General features: G+C 40.0%; 1 protein-coding gene across 1 annotated transcript; it reads left to right on the top strand.

Moving 5' to 3' along the window:
- The first annotated feature begins 241 nt into the window (after positions 1-241).
- On the top strand, positions 242-12,809 carry LOC120103854 (protein ALTERED PHOSPHATE STARVATION RESPONSE 1-like). Its single transcript, XM_039121140.1, has 4 exons — positions 242-2,034; positions 2,136-2,290; positions 3,761-3,984; positions 10,570-12,809. Exons 1-4 carry the CDS (start codon positions 708-710, stop codon positions 11,315-11,317), a joined length of 2,454 nt encoding a protein of 817 aa, XP_038977068.1. The 5' UTR covers positions 242-707; the 3' UTR covers positions 11,318-12,809.
- Positions 12,810-16,788: the final 3,979 nt, after the last annotated feature.

Here is a 16,788-nt window from a genome sequence, read left to right on the forward strand (position 1 = left end):
CGTTGTATTAAAAATATATATATTAAAAGTTTGGCCTTGATTCACGCGAGGGGCATTCATGTCATCATGTCGGTTTCTAACAGTAATCCAACAAAAGCTAATAAAAAAATCTAAAATAAAAAGCGTCACACGGCGGCGACAAGCGTCAATGTACGGACAGCTCCCCATCCCCTCCCCTCCCCCTTCTCTCTCTCTCTCTCTCTCCTCTCCTCTCTCTTTCTCTCCCTCACCGCGTTCTCTCACGCTCCCCACCCCACCCCCACCCCCTTTCTCTCTCCTAAAGCGGAAAGAAATTCTCCTGTCCGGCTCTCATAATTTCGCTGTACTTTTCTTCGAACCATCCTCCCTCCTCTCTCTCTCTCCTACTGTCATTAATACTCTCCTTTTTCTCTCAATAATATCGACGACGCTGCCATGGTTTTTGCCCCCTATCTGCGCTCTCCCCTCCTTCGAACCCCACAACCTCCTTCCCTGCATCCCGACGACGCTTCCTCGCTGGCGCCCAAAAGCAAACACTACCCCCCCATATTCATCCCGTTCTTCCTTTCCCCATTCTCTCTCCTCCCTCCGAACCCTAGATCTGATCTATTCTCTCTCCTCCTCCGGTTCGCTTTGATGATCCTCCTCCTTATGATGTGATGTGATGATCCGTTCTCTGCTTCCTTGTCCTCTCGGTTTTTCTTGATTTCTTCTGCTTGTTCGTTGCGATGGGTTGTGCGGGGTCGAAGCTGGAGGATCAGGAGGCGGTGGCTCTCTGCCGAGAGCGCACACTGCTGCTGGCGGACGCAATCCGCCACCGCTACGCCCTCGCCGACGCCCATGCGGCGTACTCCCTCTCTCTCCGCTCCGTCGGGGCCGCCCTACACACATTCCTCCACGGCGGCCACTCAGTGCCGCTGGGATCCCCCATCCTCCCCCTCCCGGCTCACCGCAAGGGTGACCCGCTACCCCCTATGCCCCCATCCCCTCCCCCCGCTGCAATCCCCGCTTCTGCCTCCGCCGGCGCCGGCGGCCACCACTCCCGCTCCCACTCCGGCTCCTCCCATATCCATCTCCAGTCCTCCGACGAGGACTCCGACGAAGACGAGGAATTCCACCTCCACTCCAACGGATCGTCTCCGGTCGACCTCCACCCCGATGGCGCCCCGGGCCCCACCTTCGTCAACGTTAACTACGCCCGCAACCATCCCCCCACCCCCTCCATCTCCTTCGAACAGCGGCCGCGGAGCCCCGAAGCCGTCCACTTCGGCTCCTCCGAGCCACCACCCTCTGCCTACCCTTACTATGGCTACGCCTATCCCCCTCAAAATCCAAGCTTTTACCCTTACCCTTACCCTTATCCGAGCTATGGTGGCGTGGGTGGCTTCTTTGGATCTTCTTCTCCTCCTCCCAACATTCCGCAGCCCCCCACCGTGGCAAGCATGGCTTCTCCCTCGTCCTCCAAGACCCCGCCGCCTCCGCCGTCGCCGCCGAGGACCTCCACTTGGGACTTCCTCAACCCCTTCGAGTCCTACGACGATGGCTACTATGCTCCCTATACCCCTAGCCGGAGCTCAAAGGAGGTCAGAGAGGAGGAAGGGATTCCCGATCTGGAGGACGAGGAGCACGAGGTCGTCAAGGAAGCCTATGGTGACCAAAAGTCTATGGCTTCCACCTCTGCTGCTGCTGCTGCTTCTGCTGCTCCAGGAGACTACTCTGCCAAGGCTGCTGCTGTGGCAGCGAAAGAGGATAGTATCAGCGATGTCGAGGAGGGTCTTCATCGCACGTCCAAGTCAGGGGAGGGTACTAGTGATGGCGGTTCAGAACACGAGGTTCATGTGGTTGAGAAGAACGTAGTGGCTGATGAGGTTCAGCGACAGGAGGAGCAGCGGAATGTGGCTGCTGTTCCTCCTCCCCGAAGGTATCATGATGTTTCCGAGGTTGTGCGGGAGATTAAGACTCAGTTTGATAGGGCGTCCGAGTCGGCCAATGAGGTATCCAAAATGCTTGAAGTGGGAAAGCTCCCATACCACCAGAAGAATTCTGTTTATAAAGGTGAAGCAACCAAGTCGATTTTTTTTTTTTCTGCTTTTATATAAATTGTTCGGTTTGGAGCAACTTTTGAATAAATTTCCATAAATTGTTACTTGAAGCAGTGTCCGCCGTGATGGTTTGCGGGCTTCCGCCCTCCACTTCTAAAAATGAGGGCTTATTGGAATATGAAGAGGATAAGGCAATGACCTGTGGTAATCTTTCATCGACGTTGCAGAAGTTGTACATGTGGGAACAGAAGCTCCTTGATGAAGTCAAGGTATGTTTACAAACTTTTGGTTGTCTTTGTGATGCTGCTGAAGCTGATTTCTTTTGTTTTGCATCGAGCCTTATCCTTTGACAGAAGCATCCATATGTACAATTAAGTCAATAATTATTGATTTAGTAATGATTGAGTGTGGGTCAATAGTTGTCAGTACCAAAGATTCAATGGACTTGTAATTTCTATTATTTCCTCTCTTTAACCCGTGCTAATATCGGGATTACATACACTATAACTTAAGTAGTTAATGGTCATATTTTTTGGCTTCTGCATCATAATTAGTTATAGATCGTTTCTAAGAAATTACACTAGCTCCTATGCATTTCTTCAGACATTAAAGTGCATACTTAGATTCTATTCTTTTGTCGCTTTTCAATTAATTTCTTTAGCAAGAAAATGGCCTGATGGTTTTTATGCATGTAGAAAGACATGTTGGGTGTTAGGAATCTTTGTCACCAAGTTGTTTTCCTATCACTTTCTTTCCTCAGGCATTTGAGTATGATGCTATTACATTGATATCAACAGTGTTTTGCACCAATGTTTTCATCTCAGCTGAGATGTCATTTGTGTCATGCCTATCTGATATTTGTAAAATATTGGGCACTAATATCTTGGCCATTATAAGCTGATATGTGTTGAACATTGCTTAGCATCGATCTTCATACCATCGATCTTCATACCATCGATCTTTTCTTGGATTGGGAGGATTGGATCCTTGTTGTGGGGACTGGTTGGTGGGGACATGAAGTCATCAGTGATTACCAGCACTTGGTGGGATGCAGGCGACTTCTTTTAGAAAGGTGAGTTTGAGATGAATGACATTGACAGTGGTGACAGTGGATGGTGGATCCACCAGGCCAGAGTAGGGTTCTGACCAAGGGGAAGAGAATTGAGAAAGAGAGGGGAAGGCCACCTATTGAGAGTTTAGATTGATCCAATGGGACATCAGCAATGTTTGCAAAGGAGGTGATATAGATTCAATGGCGCATCAACTATGTTGCCGGTGGATGGTAAGAGAAGAAGATGGCACAAGAATTTAGTAAAGAGTAAGATCAACATCACAAAAGGAAGGTTAATAGTGCTTTTACCTTGTTGGACGATTTTCCTGGTCTTTGAATATCACATCTCTGTAAGTCTCAGCCGTTTAGAATATTCTTTCACTTTCCTTCTGGACATCTTGGTTTATCTTCTTATTGCACCGGCACTGTAATAACAGAGGTACAATGAGACATCTGTATTTTAAAACCTTGTCTTGATCTTAAGATTCCACTGTCATGCATACTGAACTCAACAACTCAATGACACTTTGGGTAAGAATTAAAAGTGCACACGTGTTCCATCATGAAGGGCCTCGTATTTACTATTTTAAGATATGATTATTGACAGATGGTAGCATGATTGATGATGCTTTATTTATTTTGTGTTTGTGTATTGCTAGCTTTAGTTTATTTTTGCTCACTTCTGCAGGCTGAGGAAAAGATGCGGGTACTCTATGATAGAAAATGCGAACAGCTGAAACGCTTGAGTGAAAGGGGTGAGGAGGCTCACAAGCTTGAGGCAGCTCAAACTTTGATCAGGAAGTTATCTACAAAGATCAAAATAGCAATTCAAATTGTTGATTCTATTTCAAATAAGATTAGTAAGCTGAGGGACGATGAATTATGGCCACAGATTAGTGAGCTTATCCAAGGGTACGTGACTAAGTTTTATGTCCATTATGTTTTATGTCTGCATGCACCCATGCATGCATATTTAGATGTAAGCATAAACATAGATATGCCTGCACATGTGTGTACAGTCATGCTCACATATTTTAACCTTTGTACGTGGATCTGGAGTCTCCACATGTGAATTTTTAGCCATTTGTCAATGAGTTGATTGTAAATGCATTCTTCTTTTGGCAAATACACTCCTTTACAACTGCTCTCTACAATCACTATAAAAGGAAAAGAAGTTCATAAGCCTAAACTTGGAGCATAACTGTCAAATAGCTTAGGCAACCCTAGGCGATGGACCTGCCTGTAGCCTAGGTGATAACCCACCCAAGTGATAAGGCGATTGCCCGGGCGACAAAATTTGTACAATATATACAAAATAATTTATACCGTAATATATTTCAATCAATGATTAAAACTTGCAATATTCTCAACAAACTATCAATATCAAATATTCATATGACAGAAATCAATCAACGCATGATTTATACTTAAAATATAACAACTTAGTAAGACATTGATCTAAATTTAAAGAATGGAAATACAAAAGACCTGTGTTGTCTAACCTCAAATGATTTAGCACGCATTCTCTATTGAATGAATGTAGGTGTGGGTTCAAATCTCCATTTAAATTCACATATTTCTTATCTAATGGTTCTGAATAAGCCATGGAAATTTCGATTACACTCTTGAAATCATCTTTTTACAACCATAAATTTCTTCATTTTCTTCTCTCTATCTTTTGTCATATGGGTTTGTTTAAAAAGAAAATCATAGAGAAAAAGGAAAAGAATCAAAATACATAGCAGAAATAAGAAAATTACTCAGATCTATGTTTCAAATTCCACCTTTTTTGTTCTCTTTTTCATTTAAGATCTATTCAACAAGAATCCTGGTGCATTAAAGAATTAACAAAACAAAAACTCACGTCCAAATGAGGCAAAGATTGGCAATAAAGGAATGAAGAATAGGGATCCAATATCAAAAAAAGGGAAAAGATTGTGGAAAGTATAGAAAAAGCCCTATCTTTATCTCATATTAATGCATGGATTGTGGAAAAGAATCACCAAATTTTCTTTAAAATAAAAAAAGGGACAAGAATCAGGAGAAAGGATGAAAGATGGATGCATAAAAAGAGCCAACCAGTCATGGAAGCCTTGCTAGCTAGTTGGCTATAGAGAGAGGATGCAAAGAAGGTAAACAAAACAAACAAAGTGATGAGCGGGCTACCCATCCACTAGAATGCGAGTGAGAGGGTGGTGACGAGAATGCCTTCATCCATGCCCTAGCAAAGGGACGAGAGTGAAGATATGATGTGCTAGGCCCCTCACTCCTTTTCTTTATTCCTTCTAATTTCACCCTAGCCATTGGTTCGGACCCAATCACATTTGGTTTTTAGTTGAGCTGAGCTGAGTTGGGGAGCACCATCCAATTTAGGCGAATTTGGGTGTTTGCACGTCTCTCTAGGTGGCTGTCCACTTTATTGGGCAAGTGATTGGGCATAAGCCTGATCAGGCAAGCCTCGCCCAGGTGCTAGAGGTATCCTGGGTGTCACCTATGACAACTATGACTTTGAGTAAATTTTTAAGATGCTTTCCAAACAATTATAATGGATTGTGTAGCAACCATCCATCAAATATTCCCCCTTGAGTAAATTACAAGGTTTCCCTCCTCTAGAATCAACTATCTACATTGCATATCTCAAACATTAGTGTAACATAGGGTAAAATTTAGTTTTCTCCTCCTTTCATCGCTAGCTCACCCGTATGCGCATTCCCCTTTCATCCTACATGACTATCCCCCACATGCATCTTGGATGGAGGGAGGTCAAATTGATGACAATTGTAAGGCTCAATATTTAAGGCCATAACCAAACGATGCTTGCTGAAATTTTTGGCTTGTGTTAAGATTGTTCTTTTCGTATTAAAGTTTAAGGTCTCACCTTGTCATTGAAACTTTAATACATTCTATTCAATACATTTTTGGATATGAGCACTAAAAAAAGGCATCTTCTCATCATGAATTACCCATAGAATTTAATTTTTTAGTTTGGGAACATGAGGGGCATGGTTTGCCGACCGGACCCAAATCGGACTGTTCGGTCCATACCGAACCAAACTGATGCCAAGTCAGAGCGGTTCAACTAGGTTGGGCTGGTTCGGTTATAAAACCTCTCGCCACCCTTTGTTTCGCCTCCAGTTCAGCCTTCGCTTGATTTATTAAACCCGGAGTGGTTTGAGTGATGAGCTCCCCCCCCCCCCCCCACCACCATGTCATGATGTTTCAAGAGACGCCCCCTTAGCGGTTGATGTCCTTTCTCTCATCACGAACACCGGTAAGTTCTCTCTCTCTTCCTCCATCCCTCTCCCTCTCCTTCTACCTCTCTCTCTCTCTCTCTCTCTCCCTCTCTGAGGATCAACGTTAATGTTTCCCTCCAACTTTCCCCCTTCCTCCCTCCTTTCTTCTCGCGCTCTCCCTCTCTCTCTTGCACACACTCTAAGGGTTAGGGTTTTCCTCGACCCTCTCTCTCTCTCTCTCTCTCTCTCTCTCTCTCTCTCTCTCTCTCTTTCTCCCTTCCCCCTTCCTTTTCCTCATCCCCTCTCTCTGTATCTCTCCCTGTTTTGAGACAGACCGAAATGGCACGGCACGGATCTATACCATGCTGAATTGGCCATCGGCCGGTACACTTTCCGGTACTAGTTCGGGGAACCTTGGTGGTGGATAGCTAGAAACTTCTACCTAATGTGCCAGACCCTCTTTAGAAACTCATCCTAAAGCCACTTCCTAGATGTTTTCCTATCCAAAATTTTTCTTGAGAGAGTTGCATCATTTGACATGCTCCCAAATTCATTGCCATGCCCGCTTCACTTAGTAACTTACGTATTTTCTTTTGATTGGTAAATTATGCATTTTGGCATTTTAGGTACTATTATGCTATGGCTTAGAGATACTGAATCCATGGCCTGTACTTATGCATGGTTTGAAACTTGCCATATTCTTGCATGTATTAAAACTTCTGTGTATATCTGTACAGAATATTTGATATGGAGATTCCACTACATTTTAAATTGTGAGAGTAGTCATTAATAATTTGGATAAGGTTTGTTTCTCATATTTATGAACTTATGATGATATCACATTTGCCACTTTCTTGCACTGAGGTTTGACATTAATTTTCATAATCTCAATTTATAGAGAAAACACAAATTGCCTTTCAGAAAATGGCGTGGTCTTCAGGTTAATAAGATATGTGCTTTTGTTTTGAGTAATCTTTCTATTATGGGATTATCAAAAATAGACTACCATTTTCCATTTATAAGTTCTCCATCATGCGACTATCATTCTATATTACACAACTCATCCTTTTTGATTAGTATATAAAAATAAAATGCATTCATTCATGATTCCTTGTGCATTTTTGATGTTCCTGTTGTAACTCATAATCTTTATCAGTAAATGCATGAAAAATATTCGTTACCATCATCAACATTCATTTTCTTTAATCCTTGCAATGTTGTACTTGGAAAATGGTAGTGTCGCAAGCTTTCATGGTACACATTGTTTCTTCCAACTCTAATGAGGCTTTTGGTGCAATATCAGTTCTTGAATAATCTCACCGTGAATTAGGGTGCAATATATGAGCAGAAAAATTAGATGACCTTATTAGAAATCTTTAGTCTATAATCTATACTACATCACCTTTAAAAATACTATTATGCAAATACAATGCTAACATTTTATGCTGAGAAGAGATTGATCATATGCCAGGAGCTGGTGTGTTATAAGTAGATGCTTTGTTCATTTGTTAGAACAGTCACCTGCTGCAAACCAGTAAAAGTTCAATTAGTGATGAAGCTAACAAGATAATAATATAGGTCGAAAATGTAATCTTCTTGATTAGCTTTCATCCAACATCAAGGCACAAGATCTTGTGATGTTTTGATATCATTAGAGCATCAAAGAATATTAGAGACAACTAACACCCACCATCAAGCTTATTAGAACATCAATGCAAGTTGTTAGAGAGAATTTAATGTCCCATATAAGAAGCAAGCAGCCAATATTTGATAATGCATATTATAACTCTTGAATACAGCTAAATAAAATAGCAATATAGTTACCTTCATTAATTACTAAAAAGAAATGCATGAACAGGGTTCTAAAATAAATAATTTATAACTATACAATGCGAAAATGCAAATTCATGAGATGTTTGTCATCTATCCAGAGTATATGTTCCAACATATCTCACATGATCTCACATTAGAAAGAAAAATAAAACTCCCAAGATAGTGAATCTAAGCAAGGAATGGTGTTTCTATAAGTCAAGATCTTGATGATGAACTGATATCTTGATTTATCTTGGCTGATATGGAAGGTAGAAAAGTTTAGGAGCGGAGATATTATAAGCTCTTGGCTGATATTGTAGACTGAGACATCAAAATCAAAATCTGACACAAGTTTAAATATCAATATCAAACTACGTTCCCTTTTTTTATCAAAATGGTAAGGTGCCAGTTTGATACTAGTGCTGATGGTATTTGCCAAAACTAGCAACTCTGAAAAAATGAAAAACTATTGATATTTACGTCGATATGGTAACCTTGGTACACACCGGCATGGTCATTATGGACCAGTACACAATATTTGTGTGTCTCGGCACACTTACTATGCCAGTTTCATGTTGGAGCAGTATGGTACGGTCATGCGGTCTCGCACAATCTCATCCGATATGGTGAACCCAAGATTAGAAACTATATTAAGGTGTTGATTTTGAATTCATTAGTCAAAACCAAGGTTTTCATCTTGGCTGTGGTCTCAGTTTGTATTAATATTGAACCCCCCGTGATATGATATATACAAATATCCTGGGTCCAAATATCTCAGTCAATGTAAATCGAGAAGTTTTGAGATATCAATTGATATGATATAAATTTATTTTTGGATATATTTTAATCACCTTTTTACCTGTTGGATATATCTTAGGTCCTTTTCTCACATGTTGACCGAGATAAACATATTGAAGAATAGTCACACATTGGATAGCTTAGGGATTCTACTTTGTCTTATATACTCATGGTTCATCCACCTAATTGCTTAAGCTTTTGTGCTGGGCTTTAACAAAACTGAGATCTTGGTTCATCTCGGTCTCGGCTCAATACTAAGATGACGAAGATCGCAGACAAAAAAAACCCTTCATTAAAATGTTTATTTAGGTGAAAAGGTGGTTGAGAAGTATTTGCTACTATATTTATATTGTATTGGCTGATATCTTAGAATCTATCTGTTTCTATTTGCCAAGATATTACAGGCTGAGATTTTCTATATATTATATCCGGGGGTGTCCAATACTGATTCAGATAGAGATCTTAGCTTTAGATGAGAACCTTGGGAAGGAAAAGAATTGAAAAACAAGAAATACATTATTCTTAGTAATTTTACCCTTACATATACTCTCAAATAGAAGTATCAGTAAACTCATGGTCACTTTGTATTTCTGTTTAAAACAGAAGTACGAAATGACCATTTTAGTGTGGACGAATCAGGAGTATATTTATCAAATCTATTGCTTCTAAGAGATCAGTGCAATCCATCAAAAATTCCCTTTATCAAATAAACCACATGCACCATACAAACCAAGGTTTCGTTACTTTAAATATGACATTGGTAGCTGCCAGCCTTGCACAGAGAACCCTCAAAACTTCACTGGACATGTCTCAACCAATAGATTCTGATAGGTTGGGCAGCACAACCATTGCCGTTCACTGGCATGGAAACAATAGATTGTTCACCAAGCAAATGTATTGAAGAGTAGTTGAAGGAAAATGGTGATAGAGCTTATATCAATCCATTCTTTCATGAACAAAAAAAAATTAGCAAACATTTGCAAAGATACTAACAAACAATTGAAAAGACATGTCATCAGCTATAAAATATATGAAAAAAAAATGATAGTAATATGTCAGGATTGTGAACAAATATCACTTAATCCCTCAAAAAAGAATAAATATTAGTTCCATTTTTAACATTAAAAAAGAATGAAAAACATTAGCAAAGAGAATCATGGAAGAATAATCGTTGCAACTTTTATGACTATCACAGCCAGATTAATTGCTTTACTTCACCAGACTTGAATATATTTTTTTTCTGATTTGTGGGACTATGGGATATGCTCTAGTAGAAAGCAGATGGAATTTTTTAATTCTGATACATAAACTTGTTCTTTAATTTGGTCCATGTGTCCAATCTAGGTAAGATGCAACTTATCTTTTATTTGATGCCTGCATGCCTGCGTGCTAGATCAACATGTAATATGAGGTTATTGCTACTTTTTTTTTCTAAAAAAAAGCTGATGTCATTCTTAATATGAAGTTAGTGAACATTGTTGTACCTTAAGTTTATATTTTCAGCATGTGCATGCATGCCATTGTGAATTTAACTCTTTCTGGATAGGAAAAACATTGAATAGCACTGATCTGGTATGCATTGGCCTTTGCTGTTGCTAGTAAGTATGAGCTTTAACCCGATATATGTTTAATTTAGATGAAAATAATTTTTCAGGTTAATGAGAATGTGGAGATTTATGTTCGAATGCCATCATATTCAGTGTCAAGCTGTATCAGAAGCTCAAAACCTAGATTCTATTGTAGCTGGTGGAAAGCTTAGTGATGCTCATATGGAAGCAACCAAGCAGCTAGAGCTGGAGCTGCTGGAATGGATTAGCAATTTCTTTGCCTGGGTTTGTGCTCAGAGGAGTTTTGTCAAAGCCTTGAATGGTTGGCTTGTAAAAGGTCTTCGTTATGTGCCTGAAGAAACAGATGATGGAGTTCCACCCTTTTCTCCAGGAAGGTTAGGTGCGCCTCCTGTATTTGTCATCTGTAATTACTGGACACAAACTATGGATAGGATATCCGAGGCGGAAGTAGTCAATGCTATGAAAGCTTTCTCCACAAATGTTCTTCACCTTTGGGAACAGCATAAGCTCGAACAGCGCCAGAGACTGATGGCAAATAGAGATATGGATAGGACAGTCAGGATCTTGGAAAGAGATGAACAGCAAATGCGCAAGGCATTGGAAGCACAAAACAAGAAATTAGTCCTAATATCCAATCACAGTGGTATAGCCTTATCTGAAGGAGTGCATCAGGACTTAGCTGCTGAAGTAGGTAGTCTGCAATCAAGTTTGAGAGAAATCTTTGAAGCTATGGAAAATTTTGCAGCTAGTACCATGAAAGCATATGAGGAACTCAACTTGCGTACTGAGGAAGAGAAACAAAGGTTGGCCAGAGAGAATGTAAAAGTTTCATAGTTTCATGTAAGACTTGCTATCCAACGTCTGTATTGTGCGTTCAGTCCATTTCCATGGTAGATACACCCACTCATGCAAAGGAGGTATTGGAAAGGAACATTAATGGAAACCTACAAATGTATTATGAAATCCATCAGCTGGAGGTAAGATGAGGAGGAAACATCTTTTGGATGATCTCTGCTATCCATGTCAAAGGTCTAGTTGGACGGCTAATTGTGTCATCAGTGATAAAAAGCAGTTCATCGGCACACGATTCAGAGCTTCTTTGTAACTATTTTCTTACTTTGTGAAGTTATTTCTTAGACCTTGTGCCATTGGATTTGCTGATGAGGTATGGAATGCACCAAAACATGAATCAGTCTCATGCCAGCATCATGGTGGCTGGTCTCTGACATGAAAAGCAACAAAAGCATCTGTCTGCATGGCAAATTTTAAAATGCCACTATCAAGGAATTTTTTGCATCAAAATCGCAAATGCCAGTCTGCTACATTGGTAGAGAAGTAGGAAGAATGAAGCAAAAAGATGAGAGCAAAAGGCAATTTTCAGGTTCTGGTGTAGTAGGTAAAAAGGAGGTGAAGGAAATGTCGAGGATTCTCTGTGATGATATCATATTGTTGGCCTCTTATTGTCAGCTATCCTAGATACCAGATACAAATTTAATAGTCGGGTCTTGCTGCCTGTGATCAATCAACCATTCCTTCTGCCTGCTGCTGCATTTGGAGAAGTCCATCTCTGAATTGAGAATTTGGATTTCTTTTTCCTGGTTGAGCTATAGAGAGCACGTATTATCCATCCATGAGCATGTACAGATTTTTAGGGGTCAGTATCAGCATTCGGAAATGGCTTCTGCCCCGAGGTCGTATCAAAAGTAAGTTCTTGAACTGCTGCATTTGGAGAATCTAAGAATTTCTTTCTGAACTAGGGCAAGATTCATATCAGCAATCATGAGCATTCACAGATATGTGTAGGTCAATGTCAGCCTTGGAAGATATCTGGCATACAGCATGTAGACCAAGCTACAATTCTTGCTGTATAGGGAAGCTAATACTTAGGTATGTTCAAAATGTGATCAAGTAACGAACGCGATGATGGAGTGCAATGCATGTGTTGGCAGACTTGTGGTCTTGCTGATAAGAGCGGCTGCCTATTCTTGTTTTTTGAAAGGTGAAATCTGCATGGTCAGGAGAGGAGAGGCTAAACCAGTTGAATGCTCATTTTTTGCATAATGTATCTGAAATATCCAATATGTTGAGGGGAAGGGGCAAGGAGACTGATTTAAGGCTTTGGTTGACATGTTGATCCTGGATGCTCTCAAGAGAATGGCCTATTTCTTGCACCCAATCCTGGTACGACAACTGCAAGAAGAAAAGAAAATAAGGTTAACATATTTGTAAATTATTAGCTCTGCGTAACAATGCATTCTTTCAGATTGTTGAATTGGTGTAAATCAGCCTTGTACATTCAGTTATTAATTACATAAATTCTCAGTTACTAGTGTGAGTTTCTTGATGAAGCTACCGACTTCGTTTGCTGGAACTTGACCCAAACTTGTTCCAGCTTCTCTGTAAAACTGACACTGATTTATGAAAGTTTTCATCCTGATTGATAACAAGAAGCTGTGAAATGTTCTTGAGGTTTGACAAACTTTGATTCATAAAATGGATCCTCATTGGCAGGGCTTGGAATGCTGTCCAGATTCGGGTGAGGGGATCGGTATTTTGGATTGTTGGGATTGGGAAATTTATTTGATCGATTGTAGTATCTAACCGCTTTAGGTGTGAAACGAATGGTAGAGATTGCTTAATAAAATAGGGGAAGCTCCTTGCTTCCTCCGTTACTCCTCCAAAGAGAGAGATGCTACAAGTAAAGAAATTAAATATACGAAAACCAATATGAAGACCAAGTCGGTCGTGATCGCCCACTCATCAATAAATACACGAAATCCTCAGCTTCCACGCATTCCTCTTCTCTCTCGTGAGGGTCTAAAACCGCTTTACTTTTAAGTTTGGTCTTCTTCGCTTTAGTTCATCTCAGTTTCTATAGCCATATGATGATGGTGGTGTTTAATTTATTTGGCTAGGTGGGTGGTCAAAGTGCAACCGATGACCCTTACGCTTGGGGCGACTCTTATAAACAAGAGCAAGGCAATCCCCCGGAATCCTGCGTCCAGACTCCAGAGTGCACGGTGGCCATGTTCTCCAGGAAAGAAATACTATGGCAGAAGACCTATCCAGATCTTCTAGTAAGTAGTATACCACTTCTCTAGTATATTCGTTTTAGATTAGATTTTTGTCATTGGGTATCACATGATAGCTATCTTTGAGCTATCTAGCTAGCTTAAGACTTCAACATAACTGGCTTACCTTGCAACAAACTAACTTGGCCATGAATTAAACTTGTCATAAGTCAGTACAGCTAACTAAGATATATATATATATATACATGTATATAGTGTTTGAGTTTTATTTTTTTTAAGTGGTTTTTTTTTTGACCAACGCCGTTTTTAGAAGAGTTTTGGATGAGAACTTTGGTTGCCGATAAAATACTGTGTTTTTTAAATGTTATGCATTCTCGGAAACCATTGCGTCTCCTCGATCATCTAGAAGAGTCTATAAATAGGCTATGGATACATCATCATGATTAATCCAACTCAATCCACTCTTCACTCTCTTCTTTATTTTTTTTCCTCTGCTTTGCTTCCTGAGAGAGATTGAGATAGAGAATTCTTCTCTCTTTATTTTTCGATTTTTCTTCTTCTATTCTTTTTTAGATATTTGAAGAAGTCAGTTGGATCAAGTCTCCCCAGTGATCGTCTCTTCGATCTAAAATATGCAGGCTCACACCTAGAGAGAAAATTACGTTCTTAGGATAGTGTTGATCATATGCCTCGATCCAAATAAGTTTTCTACCAATTAATTTTTCACAAAATTTTATAGATATAGAGTTTTATTTACATTTATTATTTCAAATTATAAATAGTAATTTTAAGGTGCACAGCTACTTTGATTTCCAACATATAATTCAACTCGTACAGCAACTGCAACTATGGACCGGATGGAAGAGTCATCGGCAAGGACCCTCTTAGCGATCTGGACTTGGTCGCTGCCGACCCGGTTGTCTCCTTCAAGACGGCGTTATGGTTCTGGACGATCCCACAATCCCCTAAACCATCACCCCATGATGTCATCACCGGGCGATGGATGCCGTCGGCTGCTGAATTGAGCAGCAGGACATGCTCCGGGATACGGTGTCATCACCACCATCACCAATGGAGGGGTCGGGTGTGGCAAGAGGCAGGATGGCAGGGTGGCAGACCTCATCGGCTTCTACAAGAGATGTTGTGACACACTGGGAGTGAGCTATGGAAACAACTTGGACTGCTGCAACTAGAGACCTTTTAATCAGTCATGGCACTTCTAAGGAAAAAAGCTCTGTTCTCTCCGTTCGTCGTCTTCTTCGTTCTGTCCCGGCAAACAAGGGTAGAGAGATCGGAGGGTTGAATCGGATCGGGGAAGGAAAAGAGGAGTCTCATGTCAAAGTCTGTGAGGCTACTTGGTTGTACTAAGTAAATTAGCTGTTCCAAAATCCAAAATATTTGTAATAATTATCTTGTAGCAGTGATTATGGAAGTCTAGTAGTGATACAACAGAGTAGCCAATGAAAGCAAAATAATGCAAGAAATTGAGTTTATGGTATAAGATGAATCTTCAAATATTGCTAGTTTCCCATATCCATATCTTTGCCTTCTTTGCTACTTGGTGTTGAGAGGAGGATGCTCGTGCCTATTCTTTTCTCTATTTTCTTCCTTTTTGAAAAAAGTCGTGCCTAAATTATCGATTGACTTAACCTTCACCCAGCTCCTAAATTAAGAAAGAACGTGAGAGCTTTTAGAGGAAATCCATTAATTGACATTGCTCCAAAGGTCAGTGAAGCATGATATGGGATTGAAATCACACCATTTTGTTCGGGACTCTTACTATATATACTTACAGTAATTTATTTATATAAGTTTATTTTGAATCCAGGACCTCTGCTCTGATACCATGTTGAAATCACCACTTATCCCAAAAGCTTAAGCTTATAGAATGAGATACATTTATTTATATATTTTATATTTTCTTACAATAAGAGAGACATATGAACAGGGTTTAAATGGAGCAGGCTGGCCCAAGTGGCCAGAAAGATGCTGCCCCAGTTAAGGTTCTATCATACATAAACTGGGCCGGACCGGCTTAAAAGATTCGGGCTAGGCCAGTCTTTTCCTGGGCTAAATTCTGATCCATGATAGGTTTGAAAACATCACGCAACCAGTCCAAGAGTGCATCCATCGGTAGTAATATTAAAATATCGTAATCCTATTTGCACACAACGTGCCATTTTCTAGTCTGCAAGTGATGGCGGTCCATGGTGACTTTGTTTCAAGGATGGCTTGCAAGGCGAGTTTTAGTCATGACAAGATCCACCTAGAAGTTTGTAGAAATTAAAAACAGATTTCTCTTTTGGATTCAACAAAGTCATGGAAGACTTCTTATCTTTCAACGCAGAATTCTGCAAGATAATCGGGAGCTTGCGACTTTTTCCTTCTTGGACTACATGGACTTTTACCAGTACATTACCAGAGGAAAACCATACAGCTACAACTTTTTAAAGACAAATATATGGTTAAATTACTGCTTGAGCATTCAAAAAGCCAAGCTGCGATATTTTTTGCGGCATAAAATATATTATTTAAGAAAACAAACAATGTAGACAACCACTAAAAGGATGCTGGGCATGCTAGAAATCCAAGACTATTATTTTCCATTGAAGCGATTCAATAAAATTCTATTAAAATAATATTCATCAAACACTTGTCAAAGTCTTTCATGTCGATTTACTTCTAACCCAAGCAGTTTTAATCAAGCTCTGCTCTGTTATAATGGGAAAGCTTTAGAGTTCGACTCGCAAGCTCTCTCTCTCTCTCTCTCTCAAGAAAAACTAAGGCTTTACTGTATTTGTTTAGGATTTAGAATCCATAATGAGCTTGAATCTCAAATAATACTATCCCTTGCCAATGCTTGGAGAAGATATAGGATGATGAAATCGACATCCGCTTTTCCTTATAACAAAGCACATGTACTTCAAATGCTGAATCCTACTGAGCTTTCATGCCAAATTTTTCCGCAGAACCACCAATTTTCATCTATTCGATCCATAATGTCATTTTTATTTAATTAGGATCTTTCTACAATTTTGCCCTTATGGCATAAGCTTGTATAAACCTTTTATTGTCCAGAGGAAATAAGAAAGGAGATCATGTGATTGCTTTTAGTTATTCTTTTTTTCTTTTATGCTAGCACCATCTTTTTTATGTATTCAGAAAACTATTACTTTTCTAATTCTCAACGTGGTTCGAGCGTGACATAGTTATTAAGTTCATCCCACCTCAATTAATTAAATCTATAAAGGTTTAGCAACCCAAAAATATTCT

The sequence above is a fragment of the Phoenix dactylifera genome, unplaced genomic scaffold, assembly GCF_009389715.1.
Source record: "Phoenix dactylifera cultivar Barhee BC4 unplaced genomic scaffold, palm_55x_up_171113_PBpolish2nd_filt_p 000980F, whole genome shotgun sequence".
In the NCBI taxonomy this organism is placed as follows: domain Eukaryota; kingdom Viridiplantae; phylum Streptophyta; class Magnoliopsida; order Arecales; family Arecaceae; genus Phoenix; species Phoenix dactylifera.